The sequence below is a fragment of the Uloborus diversus genome, chromosome 3 (assembly GCF_026930045.1).
Source record: "Uloborus diversus isolate 005 chromosome 3, Udiv.v.3.1, whole genome shotgun sequence".
NCBI lineage: Eukaryota > Metazoa > Arthropoda > Arachnida > Araneae > Uloboridae > Uloborus > Uloborus diversus.
Window position 1 is genome coordinate 65,395,504 of NC_072733.1, and position 14,919 is coordinate 65,410,422.

The 14,919-nt window shown below is 33.9% G+C and overlaps 1 protein-coding gene across 2 annotated transcripts in view; it reads right to left on the reverse strand.

The window, feature by feature from the left end:
* LOC129218339 (solute carrier family 35 member F5-like) overlaps window positions 1–14,919 on the reverse strand; it is an 87,719-nt gene that overhangs the window by 60,148 nt on the left and 12,652 nt on the right. For both annotated transcript variants that reach the window (XM_054852578.1, XM_054852579.1), the window contains exons 3-6: window positions 7,953–8,090; window positions 7,780–7,848; window positions 2,541–2,631; window positions 2,394–2,444 (exon numbers count right to left, since the gene is read on the reverse strand). In XM_054852578.1, the coding sequence (XP_054708553.1) occupies window positions 2,394–2,444; window positions 2,541–2,631; window positions 7,780–7,848; window positions 7,953–8,090 (349 nt within the window). The remainder of the gene's footprint in view (window positions 1–2,393; window positions 2,445–2,540; window positions 2,632–7,779; window positions 7,849–7,952; window positions 8,091–14,919) is intronic.

Sequence of the window (14,919 nt, forward strand, 5' to 3'; positions counted from 1 at the left end):
GACCCAAAAATCACCTAATGCAAAACCTAGGGTTGTACATTATGATCGGTTAGCCCCATACTATGGCCATAGTTCATGAGTATTACGTAAACAACCATGGTTGATAGCATAAAAGTTGTAGATAATTTTTGCTTTTAATGTTTAGTAATATTTCTTGTTATTATTGTGTTTCTGTATCTGTTAGTTATTATTTAATGTGTGTAATTGTGAACTTGTGATAGAAGTTTGGCACCCTTTCTGGGGATTGTACTGCCCGGGACGTGCAGTCCTTAGGAAGGGGGCAATGTTACAAATCCTGTAAATAGTAATTATTGTATTAACGTAACCTGTAAATAGTTTCCCGTAATGAATATACAACCCCTTAACATATGGCTCAAGTATACAACCCCCTATTCTTTTTTTTCTTATTTCATTCACTGATTTTATCAATGGAAGTGTAGTTGTAGAACGTCGTAGCATTTTCTGGAATATTTGAGAGATTTCTTTTCGGTGTATTTAAGCCGTTAGCGATGGATAAACAGTTAGTTTCGATTGATATTTCGAACTGAGAGCATTTTGCTCTGTTTATTGCGAGGCATTTCGCTGTGTTGTTTTCGTATTTGGAAGTAAATACGTGTGTAAACGGTGAGTTTACGGTGTTGTGTGATAATTGCTTAATTGCTGATGAATAATTTAGCAGTTGTTGAAGATCTTTCCTGTACATAGTGTAAATAAATTTCCTGTGTTTTTATCAAGAACTGTGTCTTTATTTCAAGAAAGTGGAAGTCGCACCGAATCCGTTACAATATATATAGTAGGGCTGGGCGATCCATTGATATGTCTCCCAAAACCGGTATGTATCCTACATCGTTAAACCAGTGGATTGCTGCTGTTTTAACCTCTAAGTTTTTTACACTAATGTTAATTAGCACATTAGCACTATGTCAATTCAATCTGGTTTAACAATGAAGGTTATAAGAGTTAGACCTTCATTTCTCCCAAAACATGTAAGGAGTGCACAAGTTTCTTATTTATAGAGGAAAGATATGTTAATGAACTAGTAAGTTTATCATATAGTCACTTGACAGAAGAAAAGTAAATTTAAAGAGCAAAATAGCAACAAGAAATGCAACATGTATTCTGGTGTTACAAGAAGTGGAGTTCCTAGCACAAGTGCCACGCTGGTTGGTAACTCGTGTGTCACCGACCTTCTCCCCCTCCTTCTTATGTAAATAAGAAATTTACATAATTTTCAGAAACAGCTCAGTTCTCTTTTTGTGACATAAAAAAAGTTTGGAAGAAAAATATTAACTGCGAATCCCTTTTATGCAAAATTTGTCCTAGATTATATATGTAACCTCCCCCCCCCCGGCAATACTGGGCATATTTTTGTTAAATTTGTTAGATTAAATATAATTTATGATACATTGTTGGAAATTTTCAGAATTGAAGTATTTATATTTTTTATAAATTATGAAATCCTCTTTAAGAGTCACCCAGTGTGGCCCCCTTCTCCCGCTTCTGATTACAAGGAACCTTTCTTTAATGCAAGAATATGCAAGCTTTTGAATGGAATGCATGACTATGCATCCATTTATTTACATCTTTTTGCATTAAAAAAATAGGCTCATTGTAATTTTAAAACTTGTCTTCCATATTTTTCACTAACTTTGCTTTTAGCACTGCTTTACAATATAAAGAATTTCTTTCTGGTGCTGACATATATTAATTCGTATCTGGCATGAAATATAATTTTTATACCTTGCATATATTTTGTAAAACTGTTAAACAAGCAAGTTCAGTTCTTTTAAAAAAAGCCTTACATCGTGATGCATCGCAGCATCACGATGTAAGGTTGGCGACACATCACAATATTCAAATTCGAGTTTGTGCTTTAAAATGTACCATACAAAAGCAAATTTTATTGAATAATGTATATTTACAAATTTAACCTATTTACAGATATTAGTCTAGCATTTAGGTTAAGTTTTTAATTAAGTCTATGTAAATTTTTATGGTTAAAAATGTTTTCCTATGCAAACTTTTTTTTTCATTTCATACATGCTTTTTTTCAATAATTTGTTACTAAAAAGTGATTTGTATTTCATTCAAATTGATTTTTCATTATGAAAGAAAACATCTTCACGTATGTATTAAAATAAAAAGACTTCCAAGTATATTTAGAAAAACCATGCAAAGCGCCAAAAAATCCCAGTTCGGAGGGAGATATTCTGGTAAAAATAGCTCAGACCTGAAAGTGTTAACTTTAAACTAAACAAAGAATAATTCAATGATTTGAAAATATTGATAAGTCAACCTTCTGATAAAAGGAAAAGAAATTTAGGAAAAATGCTAAAAACAGGAATTTATAATCAGTCACTAAATTGCTTGAATAGTATTTGAGTATAACATACCAGACAAATGACGAACTTCAGTCACTTGGTTAAAATGAACAGATCGAACACCTGCAAGAAGTGAAAAAGTTGATTCATTATTAAAATTAGAATTCCTAATAAATCAGGTTTACCTTACTTAAAACATCAAGTTTTAAACAAACATACTTTTATTTGAAATAGTGTCATCTGACTCATTTCCACTACTTTTTTCGCCATTGCCATCATGATATTTAATGGGAATCCAAATAGATTCACTCTGTAATATACATGAAACACATTAATTTTGGGGGGAAATTCAGACACATCTACTACAGAACCTTTATTCATTCAAGGGACTGAAAATAAATAAGTAGCAAGAAGTTAAATCTGGCTATGCTAAAATGAAATACAACCAAGAAAATAAAACAGTTTAAACAAAATAACTTTTTATTCTTCACACTATAATGATTAAGACATCAAATCTAAGAAAAAATTTTTAGAAGAAAATCAGTTATTTCACTATAAGTTTTGTGTTTATTACTTCAAAACACATTTGATTTTCGTAAAAAAACTTTTTTATATTATTATTCAGAAGGAACACTTTTACTATTAAAAAAAATATGTTCATGATAACGAAAATTAAAATTCCTAGCAAAAAATTATAATACATTCAAAAATGTTTAAGATTTATGTTCCAATGCTTTTTTTTGTTGATATTTTTTCAAGTTCAGTATGCCATACTAAATCACTTTGATATCGGCAAGCCGTGAGGTAATTTTATTTTCCTGTACATCAAAGTATTACTTGCTATATTCTTACTAAAAATTAAAATGTACATTCAGAAAGATAACATTATCAACTAGTAGAAATGTTTAAATAGAATTTTTAATATTTGTTCAATTTTCATACATAAAATTTTAACCTCACAATCAAATGATAGTCCTAGAAATAGTCTAGTGATAGTAGTAACCTTTTATCTCATCACAGGATTTGTAATCATTCATCCTTTTCAAGGTCATTAATGACTTTTTATTTTATAAGGAGCACAAATAAGTCTCTGCCATTTGACAAAATTGGCCCCACCTAAAGGCATAGCTACAGGGTGGCAAGGAGGGTCAACTGTTCCTCCCTAGAGATGCAATAAGAGCCTGATTAATTAATTATCATGTAATAAAATTGCTTTTCCAAGCTCAAATTTGATTATTCATTATTTTATTCATTTATATCTCAACCTTGCATCATTTCACTATAGTTACTGGTTAGTAAAAGGTTTTACTAATTACCAGAGACAAAATATTATGATGCACAATTGTTTGCAAATTGTTCTTCACATTCTGAAAAATGTTTTTGAGCATCAGTTTGAATTGAGCGCGATGAGCTTCAATTCTCAGAAATATTGGAAGAATAAAATAAGCCGTTTTGCAAAAATTGCTATAATTAAATGCTTATATATAGCAAAGTACATGAAGCTGAATAGAGTATCCAAAACTATCTCTAATAAATGTAAATTACTTGAATATCATTTCTATTTAAATGATAAAAAATCAGTGTGAAACAAGTTTATTAAACAAATAACAAAGGTATAAATTAAAAACAGAAAAAGCTCTAACTTCAAGCCATAGTGTATTTCATAAAAAGTACAAATGTTGTAGTATATATCTTTTGACTAATACAAGCTAACTACAATCACAGAAAAATCGATGCACTAAGAAAGAGACTACTAGTACTATTCCTTGCTCAAAACAGAGGAGAGGTTCACCTTCAATTTTGTAATGGTTATCTACAAATTTTTAATTTTGGCACTTACATCCCCTTGTTTCTTTGTGCCTAGTTCTATAAGAAAAGAGAGTGGCCCCATTCCCTAATTCTTATTGGTCTAACAATGGCTTTAAAGTAGGCTTGCCAGATTTCTGAAATGTTCAACCACGACACTGAAATGCCCTAACCCCTCACCCACCAGCATTGCTAATATTCAAAAGGGTACACACCTGTGGCTGATTTTTGGAGTGTAGGGCAGCTTATTCTCAATGCTATGAATAAATGGTTACTGACTATGTACAAAAAACAGAGGTAATAAAAAATGTTCAAAGTTCATCTGCTTATGTCATCTCACTTCTTGAATGTAAATATTTACTTTATTTTAGTTAGAAAAAACACTTTAAATGAGGAATAAAAATTTCAACAGTATTAAGATATACTTTTCATTTTAATACTGTTCAAAAAAAAAAAAAATTCAAAAATTGGAAAATTTCATTTTCCTTTTGTAGAGTTTTTTTTTTTTTGGTTTATATCTTGTAAATATCCTCCCAAAGTAATCCAGTTTTAATTTTATAAGTCAATGTTACAAATGATGTAGTAATTATCCTAAATAATCTTTCACACTTAATTATTTTTAAATCTTTTTGGTCATTTAAAATCAAATTTGGATCATTCCATGTCAAATCGCCTAAATTAAATAGTCGAGCGTGCCGTCATGTCTCCGATTTTTTTCATTATTTTTTTACAAATAGATATCTATGAGAAACGCCCAAATTATTTTTTTTAGAATTTTTGAATAAAAATTAACGCTTTGGAGATTTTTTTCAAAAATTCAATTTTTGATCATTTTTCGGAGTCACCGTTTTGGCGTGAATTCAGAAAATCTTTGTAATTAAGCTGAATTTGGTATCAATTTCAAGCTAATATTTTTCTCACTCAGTGAACGACAGAAAGTATTCTATAAACAGTTGGGTGTTGCCACTATTTATCTAAAGTCAGTTTTTATGTTTTTTCAATTGGGACATTAAATAAGTTATATCTCTGGAGTACCCACTACGATCTGCATCAAATTTTTTTTTTTTTTGTAGCATATTTAAATCATTCTCTTGCTATGTAGAAAAAAGTAGAAGGGTGTTTTTTGTAGTTTTAAAATAAGAAAATAAAGTTTGTTTTGCAGATAATACAAGTTTTCTATTACTTTAAATCTCTTTTAAGCTTAAAAAAGGCCCAAAACTTTTCAGAACAATTAATACTGGACTCTCAAAGGATTTGTATCAATAGTTGATTGCTAAAAAGTTGTTTACTTTTGAAAAGAATTGTGCAAAAACCTCCGTTTCAGACTTCGCAAAAATAAATAAATAAAAAAAAAAAAAACACTTCTGATTGAAAGTGTACTAAATATTAAGAATAATACTTTGAAGAATAGTAAAAACAAAATTTTGGATAACATTAGTCTTTAAATGTCCAATTTCATTTAAGTAACACTGGAATTATTTACTTTTGTTTGCACAAATCACAAAACAATCACTGTCCACATAAAAGCAAGAGTTTGAACCTAGAACTCACTCTGGCAGGTGGAGAGACTTTCATGGTCGACATAGTACCGTGATTCCTCACTAGGTAAAAGCACTAGCTGATTAGAGTGCACCACCACCACTACCGGAGCACACAACCCATCCCCCACATATTAAGGCTCATATAATAATTCCTTAATAATTTTTGTTCGAAAATATATCGTTCAAACAACAAGGAATCTCTCGATAATCGAAAATTCGACATTCAGTTATAACCTCATTAAATAACGCATGCAAGAAGCAATCATACGATTTTAAAACCATTCCAAATCCATCCCTCTCAAGAGCGATGGTGCACCACCTACAGAGCTTTCCCCCAATTGCAATACCCCCAAAAGAAAAAAAAATCCCTGAAAAACTACAATCCTGCAGTTTGCGTCATAACCCCCCCCCCTTTTGTAACCCCCTACGAATAAATTACACAAGAAGTAAACCACTTGTCTCATTAAGAAATTAATAAACACTTTTATGCCGAGAAGTAACAGGAAATAACCAACTTTTGTAGCACAAATATCAAATTTACTACGGACACATGTTTCGAGGTTCATTACTCAATGGTGTGGTCCAAAGTGGATGTAAGGGGGAAAAGGTCCCCTCAGGTTTTCAACTAAAGTATTCCCCCTTTTTTTACATGGAATTTCATTTAGTTTTAATACCTTTCAAGTTAGAACCTTATTAGCGTCCCCAATCTTTACTGCCACCACCAGGACACACAACCCATGTCATCCACAGACCCGTTCATGTGTTCATTCATTAACACCTTTCGCTCAAAACATGTCCAACTACCAAACCATCCCAAAGAATCTTTCGATAATCAAGCATTTGACAGCATACATTCAATTATAACACAATTTGAATGAAACATTCAAGAGGATTTTTTTTGATCATAACACCATTTAGATCACAGCGGTGTCTATTCCTCAAAATGTGTTGGCTTACATTTTCACCCTGGCGACCCCTCCCACTCCCACAAAAACACTATAAGGATACTCTCTAAAAAAAGATGAACATCCATCAAGCAATGCACAGAATATGCGCCGCTCCCCCAACATGACCCACTTCTCCTGTGGGCTCCTCAGCACAGGCCCGTCATTCCAAATTTTTCTGGGGGAAAGGTCAAAGGATATATACTCAATGCAAATTTTTTCGGAAGACAACAAGAATGTCCATTCATATGTAAAAATATTAACTTTTCAAAACCAGTCCTCCGACCCCCTAAATGACGGATCCGGCCCTGCAATTGAATCCCTTCAGAAGACAGTACTGCACGAGTGATAGATATCTCGAAAACTCAACATCTCAAGAAGTTCACAAAGCGAGAACTCAAGCAGTTGATCGCTCGAGTTCTCAGAAAGTGATAATCGAGAATTCGAGCAGTCCATCGCTCAAGAACTCGGAAAGAAATAATCAACATCTCGAGATGTGTTAATCAAAAACTCGAGATACGCTAATCGAGAACTCGGGTTGTGATGATCGAGAACTCGAGACCTGATAATCGAGTGATTCGATTATTAGAACTCGATTATGCCCATCACTAATAGCTGCTTTCAACAAATTTCTTGATTTCACATTCTTAAACTTCAATAATCTCAGCCAATCATGTTCAGCCAATGATTTATTACAAATCACACAAAAACTCCTGTTTTTTAAAAAAATTAATTAAAAGGGCAGTTTTTGAAAGAAGTTTTGTAATAGACATGGCGTTTTTTTCACTTATCGGTACCCTAAATGCTTAAAAAATCCAGGTATTTTTCCATAGTAATTATTTTTTCGAAAAATGAAAAGCGTTTTAATGTTTAATTTTAAAAATAATGCTAAAAACATTCCAATTAATATTTTAACATATTTTAGTGGATAAGTGATTGAAATGAGGGAGTGATGTTTCAAGGGCAGGCTTGTGTAAGTCTTTACCTTATGAAAAAAAGGTTTGTTTTTGTCACCAAGTTTTGTTAAAACTTCTAATGGGCAAGGAAGGGGCATTGAAGGTTAGCTTAAAAGGGGCAGGATGCAGTGTCCTCCTAAAAATGCCTGGGGGGGGGGGGGGCTATTAACAGAACACAAGAAAATCTTACTGCTAAAAGAATTTTGCTTACAAGTAAGGGTTCTGCTTCTACATAACCACAATCATTTTCTTCTGTTTCTATTGGAGCAGGATCCACTAGCTAAAAAATTTAATTTTGAACTGTCAGATACTATCAATTACTTAAAAAAGAAAAAAAAATTACAAACACGTACACAAAGAGGAAGGGAGAATAAAATTACTTACTGTATACTTTGGTCTCTTTGCACACTGGTTCCTCCATGGTTTCCAAAAGATAAATCCCAATAAATAAAGCATAAACATAGTTGTCTTCACATATGTGCTAAAGAATGGCTTGCTGTAGTTCTCATCCTTGAAGATATACTAATAAAAGAAACAATGCCTGTAAAGAGCTATTCAAAATATGTTTAGATAGACAATTTATAACATAAAACTAAGTTGACCATATGTGCTGTTCTTATCAGTACCTTCCAAAAGCACAACATTACACAACCTGAGTCACTTTTCTCAGCATCACCCCACCTTTGCATTATGTCTTAGGTTTTACCATCAGAGGGATCTGCGAGATAGATGCCCCCTCCCCCTCCTTCCCTACATGGCTGTGATCTGCAACATAGAGTCATCTAGAAGCTATGGATATCTTTGCAGTTATTGCACCTGGGAATTTCCCTGTGCTGGGTAACAGCTTTAATAATTTGCTCTTACTTCAAGGAACCCCATTTCTGTTTACGACTAAAAGACAAAATGTTAACGATCTAGGAGTCAAATAACAAAGCTGAAAAATGTGTGTGATCATCATTTGATTACCTTTCCTCTCCATAGAAGAAACTATTAATTACGTGAAAATTTTCATATTTTGACAGATTAGCACGTTTTGAGGTGTGCTGAACCTATCTTAACCAGTTTTGGAAGCTATCCTTCTGTTTGTTGGAGTTTAGCATGTATTTGATCGATTTCTTGAGAGCAGTCTAACTAAAAACGTAATGCATGGAATTGAAAGAAACTTGGTATTTACATGTGCATCTCCATGTGAGCTGTTGATGATTAGTTTTGGCACTAATCTTTTCAGAGGTTGACCCAATTAAACAATTTCCACTTTTAGCGTGACTGCTGTCTGTCAAACATTAACATAAGGATTCATACTAATGCATACTAATTTTATTTTTATACATCTTGACTTCAATGGGAGAGGTGTAGATCAATTTTTCCACCTATCATTTCAAAGGAGTGACAAAACAGAATGATTTTCTTATCAAGCATTACTGCTTATAACTCGGAAAATAATACAAGAATTCAAACAAAAACTGAAATACAAAAGGACCTCAACTGAAGCATTTGTGGATTCACCTTTGGTTTTGGTGCCTATAGCTCTAGAGAAGGACTTTGAATGCTTTTGTTGTCCAGAATGACTGATATTCTATTTCATGATTCAGTGCATGTGCAATGTGCATTATTAGAACTGTAGCACTTTATCTATCCAACTTGGGTGTAATGATACATGAATTTGAAGTTCTTCCAAGATAGCTGTTATTGTTGTTTCTAACCCTCTGGATGTTTGATGAAGTCAGAAAAGAAATAAAATAACCCAATAAATCATTGACCCTTAAAAAATCATGGGCAAGAAGAGGGGAGGCATATAAGTCTTCTTTGTTAAGACATAGGCAGCCCAGGATATGTTCGGCTGAGTCCTGCACTTGGAGCAGACTGCAAAAGTTTTTCTGCCCTCAAAGAATGAGACTCTTCGTATGTCCGCTCGCTAATCTAGGAATTGCCAATTTAGACGCTCTATCTCAGTTGAGGTGAAAAGAGCCCGGTACCATGGCCACATACTTCCACTCCTTCAATATATGACGATTAATTTTGGACTAGTGCTCTGAGTAGATAAGGGCAGAGGAGGAGGGTGTCGAGAGACTATAGCCCTCCTTGGCTAAGCGATCCGCTTGCTCATTTCCAAATATGTCTACGTGGGATGGTATCCACTGAAAATAAACATCATGAAACTTTGATATACATTGGAGGTTATGAAGGATGGAGATGCTTGTTTTGACTCCAACTTGAGTCCAACTGTATAGATGTTGAGGGCAGCTGCAACTGTCTGATAGGATCCAGAGTTCCCCAAAGTCACTTCCGTTAATGATTGCTTCGAGGCCCAGATTAATTGCAGTAAGTTAACTTTTAAAGACAGAGGATAAATCTGGGTTACAGAAGCTAATGGAAAAGTTATGTCCAGATTTTTCAATGTAGACCTCACTACCTGCACGATCGTCCAGTCCACTGCCATCTGTATAAATTTTAATGGCATTAAAGGAGATTTCATTTATAACTTCCAATGTTAGGAGCTTAAGATGAGTCGAAATGAGATCTTGCTTTGTGACCGGAGCAGACAAGCTTAAGTGGTAATGGACTCTAGAGAGTCCCTCAGAAGGACTCAGACAAGATTTTAAGGAGTGGGACTCGACATCAGAAGAAGGTAGATGCAGTTGTTCTACTTGGCTGAATGGGCTGTTTGTCTTTAGTATCTGATTATTGTGCCAGTTATTGAGGTATATAGACGTTTTATTATGATGTTCATAGCTAGAGTTTGTTGAAATATTTGGCGAGCATAGCCTTGCTTCTAGTATAGAGAGGTGGAAGATCAGCCTCGTAGAGGACTATTTCTTTTGGACAACTACGTCTCAGTCCAGTGATTATTCTTGCAGCACTGAGTTGAATCTTTTCCAATTTGTCAAGGTTGGTGTTAGATACGCAGCAGTTCCCAGGTAAGCCATACTCCAGGATAGGTCTAATGAAAGCCAAATAGGTGTCTCTCAATGTAACAGCATCGGCTCCCCAGTCTTTGCCCGCAATAAATTTGAGAATATTTAACCCAGGGGAATGCGCAAGGGGGTGTTTTACACCCCAGAAAAACACTTTGGCACGTAATTCGTACTCCCCCTTTTTTTAATGGACCAAACTCAGTGTAGCTGCCTTGAAGGTCACCTTCTAAGATGGGGGACATTCAAAGAAGAAATTCCTTTCATTATTCATTGGAATTTCAAGTCTGGGGTGTCGGACACCCCGTTGCGCGCTCTCGCAGTAGTCTTTTTTCGTTCATGTGCGTTGCTTGCAGAAATAAGATGTCTAGCTATATGCGTTACAATGAAGAAATGCAGCATTTGCGTAACTTATTGAATGAAGTTTCCAGTGATGATGAATCAATATGTGAGTCAGATGATGAAATATGTGATGAACTAAATAGAAGTGAGTACGATACAGATTCAGAAAATGATGAATCGCAAACGGCAAGTGATCCTTGGATTCGAGCAGCTTTTACTTCGGAAGAGATGGTGAAACTAAGTGGATGAAGAATAAATATCGCCCGAATAAACGAGTTTTGGCAAAAAATATTGTATTTAAATTGCCTGGAAATATAAGAGAAGCCGAAAATGTAAAAACTCCTGAAGAAGCTTGGTCTGCTGTTTTCAGCGATGATTTGATTGGAGTCCTGGTAGACTGCACGAACGTTTATATAGATAAAATTAAAGAAAATTATTCTCGAGAGAGAGATATGCAAACAAAACTACTAAGGATAAAATAAAAGCATTCATAGGTTTATTATACATGTGCGGATTGCATAAGTCATCTCACGTAAATGTAAGGGATTTATGGCATGGGCGCCCATATGCAAAATTGTAAGGGGGGGGGGGCTCAGATATTTTAACCATGGTTTAACATGATATTTTCCCCATGAAAACCTATTTCAGGACAGATTAGAGTCATTAAAATTGAGCATTTTTAATTACTTATTAAAGAAATATTTTTACATTTTTGCAAAGAAAAAATACTAAAAACAAGGAAGTTCTAATTTCTAATTCCCCTTGCCCTCCTATATGGCCGCCCTTGATTTATGGGCCTGCGACAGAACTGAAATAGACATTTTTCGTAAAAATTTGATGTCTTATCAAAGCTTTCTTTTCTTCATGCGGTGCCTCAGATTCGACGATATTAGAACAAGACAGAGCAGAAGAGTTTTGGACAAGTTAGCGCCAATCAGAGATTTTTTTGAAACTTTTGTGAAAACTTTTGAAAGAGCTTACAGAGTAGGAGAATACATAACCATTGATGAAAAGTTGGATCCGTTTAGGGGAAGATATACATTTCGAAAATATATGCCAAAAAAGCCTGCAAAATATGGCATAAAAATTTTTGCGCTTGTTGATTCAAGGACATTCTACACATATAAAATGGAAATCTATGCGGGTGTCCAGCCAGAAGGGCCTTTTAGAATCTCTAATTCTCCAAGCGATATTATAAAGAGATTAATCGGAGGTCTTTACAACTCCGGACGAAATCTTACGGTAGACAACTGGTACTCGTCGTATCCGCTGGCTCAAGATCTGTTGAAGAAAAATATAACTCTTGTAGGGACAATAAGAAAAAATAAAAGAGAAATTCCATCAACTTTCATAGATTCAAGAAGCAGGGAAGTTCATTCATCCTCATTTGGATTTCAAAAGGACACAACCCTAGTATCATATGTTCCAAAAAAGAATAAAAGTGTTGTTTTACTTTCAACTATGCATAATGATGATGGAATCGATGAAAGAACTGGAGATAAAAAGAAACCCGAAGTAATAAGCTTTTACAACCTTACAAAAGGAGCTGTAGATGTAGTTGACGAGATGGCTGCATGTTACTCCACTGCCCGAATTTCTAAAAGGTGGCTGATGGTGATTTTCTTTTCAATTTTGAATGTTGCAAATATAAATGCTCGTGTATTACTTCTGTCAACCAATAAACCTTCTGCAGAATTCACGAAATGGAGGCATTTCATCAAAAAACTTGTATTGGATCTTATACAACCCCATATAGATCAAAGAACAGTCGCTGCAGAATTGCATAGAGAAACTAAAAAATAATGACTATGCTTCACAGCAAACTTCTCCAAAAAGGCAGAAAATGTGTTACAAAAGGTGCTTTATGTGCCAGAAGTAAAGAACGAAAAACAAAATCAGTCTGTAACAAATGCTACAACAATGTTTGTAAAGAACATGAAATATCTATTTGTTTGAAATGCAAAGAATAAATTCATGTAAGTACAATGAATTATGTTTTTCAATGTTATTTATACATATAATTGATTAAAGAAAAGTGATTTTACTTTATATAAAATTAAACGTTAAAAAATCCCTTTAAAAGTAGATTAAAAAAATAATAATAATCTGGGGTGTAAAACAGCCCTTGCGCGTTTTCGAGTGCAGATTATTTGGCGCGCGCTGACGGGTTAACCCATTCCTTGCCCCGGCCGATACAGGATCGGCCGCGCAGTTTGTGTTAATACTGCCCCGGCCGATTCAGGCTCGTCGCAAGAAAATGGTTCCTAACTGCCCTCGACGATCCTGTGTCGTCACGGCGTTTCTAGCAGTTTTTGCCTCGGCCGAATATGTGTCGGCGATCCTTCCAGGGGCAGAACCCTGTTATTGCGCTTCTCTGTTGGGTTCTGGAGCTTTTAGGGGAGCGGTAATCAAGCTCTTTTCTTAGACAAAAGGGATGTAACTTATAGTATTTCACAGAACTTGTTGTAATTTATTTTATTTTACTAAGATATTAACTTTTCAAGTACTCTTTGATGGGACACGTATAATGCTTCAAATAATCAGGCATTATATTTTTATCTTTTCGTGGATGCTTTGTTTCTTAGCATTCTGGCATTTGAACTCCTGATTAACAAGTGTGAAAATATTTCCTTACATATTTATCAATATTTCTATGCCTGAATAAAGCAAATAAACAGAAATATGTTTTTCTTGTTATCAAAAATCCACCTTCTTACGCAAGTATCCTTCACTAAATTGTTCATAATCCTCAAATTTTATGATTTATTTTACGCAATATTTTTTTAAAAATTATCTTACGTATCTTAATTTTGTACCAGTACGTTTTTTTTTATTATTATAATGTGTTTACTACGCTTTTTATTTATTTGTATACTATTATTATTTTTTAGTGCTTATTTATTTTTAAATCATGATATTTTGAAACGTAAATTATATCTTTTTATATTCGCGGCACCCTTTGATGGATTTTTAGTGATACGGTTTTGAATATTTTTTATTTCACGAAAAAAAAAAAGACGACCGCATTGACTATACGTAAAAGTTGACTATGTAAAACATAAAACAGATACGACAGTACGAATAAAATGATAATATCTTGAGTTCTTTTTTTTGTACGCTTTACTCATAAGAAACAAAAAATTCCTTTTCTCCCATTCTTTTTCAGATTTTATTTATTGTCTTAAAATAGCTCCAATGTTTTAATTGTACCTTCTTTTATGAGATTTTAAAAATATAAATTAAATATTTGGTTTCTTTTCAATAATCAAATTGCCATAATTAGTAAATAATCCTATGAAACTAACTAAAATTTATCGAAGTATGTTTTAAAAAAAGATTTAAAACCCGACTCGATTTCAAGCAAGATCTCCTTTTTTTTTCCTTCTGAAGACATGTTCCGTCATATAAGCATAAAAGCTTGCTTTGAAATTCCTTTCTGAGCTAAACTGTTTTGTTGTAAGAAAATAATGTGGAAGGGTTGACCACAAAACACTAAAACCTTCTGACCATTCTTTGAATGGAACTAACTTGCTCGGATGTTTGCAAAGAGGGTCCTTGGAGAATACAGACCTCCCAGTCGGTCTAGTTATTCCTCTCTCAGCTGGGGGCTTTTAGTTGCATGCACAAAAGTATCCTTTAGGGAAATAGGGGATTAGCCGCAAGTTTTGATCTTTTGTAATCATTTATCTTTAAAATACTTCCCACGCTTGAGCAACTGATATCTGGGCATTCAGAAGGGATTTAAAAGTCACCTGAATTACGATAAAAGTCGACCATAGTCCTGCCATCAAAGGGTTCTGTGTTTATTGGTCGTTTTGAAGTGTCACAATATATCAAAAGGCACCGAAGAATACTTTTTATCCTCTTAGAATATCATTCCCACACTTAAAGCGTTTTTGTCCATTCAGCGTTTTGTCCGCTTGCTCACACGTTGGATCGATCAGTCAATTGTTTGAAGAATGTTTTGTTGAGGCCTTTTGAAAGATAGATCATCTTACGTTTAACAGTAAAAGAAAAAAAAAGATATACTGAGATAAAAGCAAAAAGAAAAATAAATTAATAAAATAATTAGTGTTATGAAAATAATTTCTTTTCGT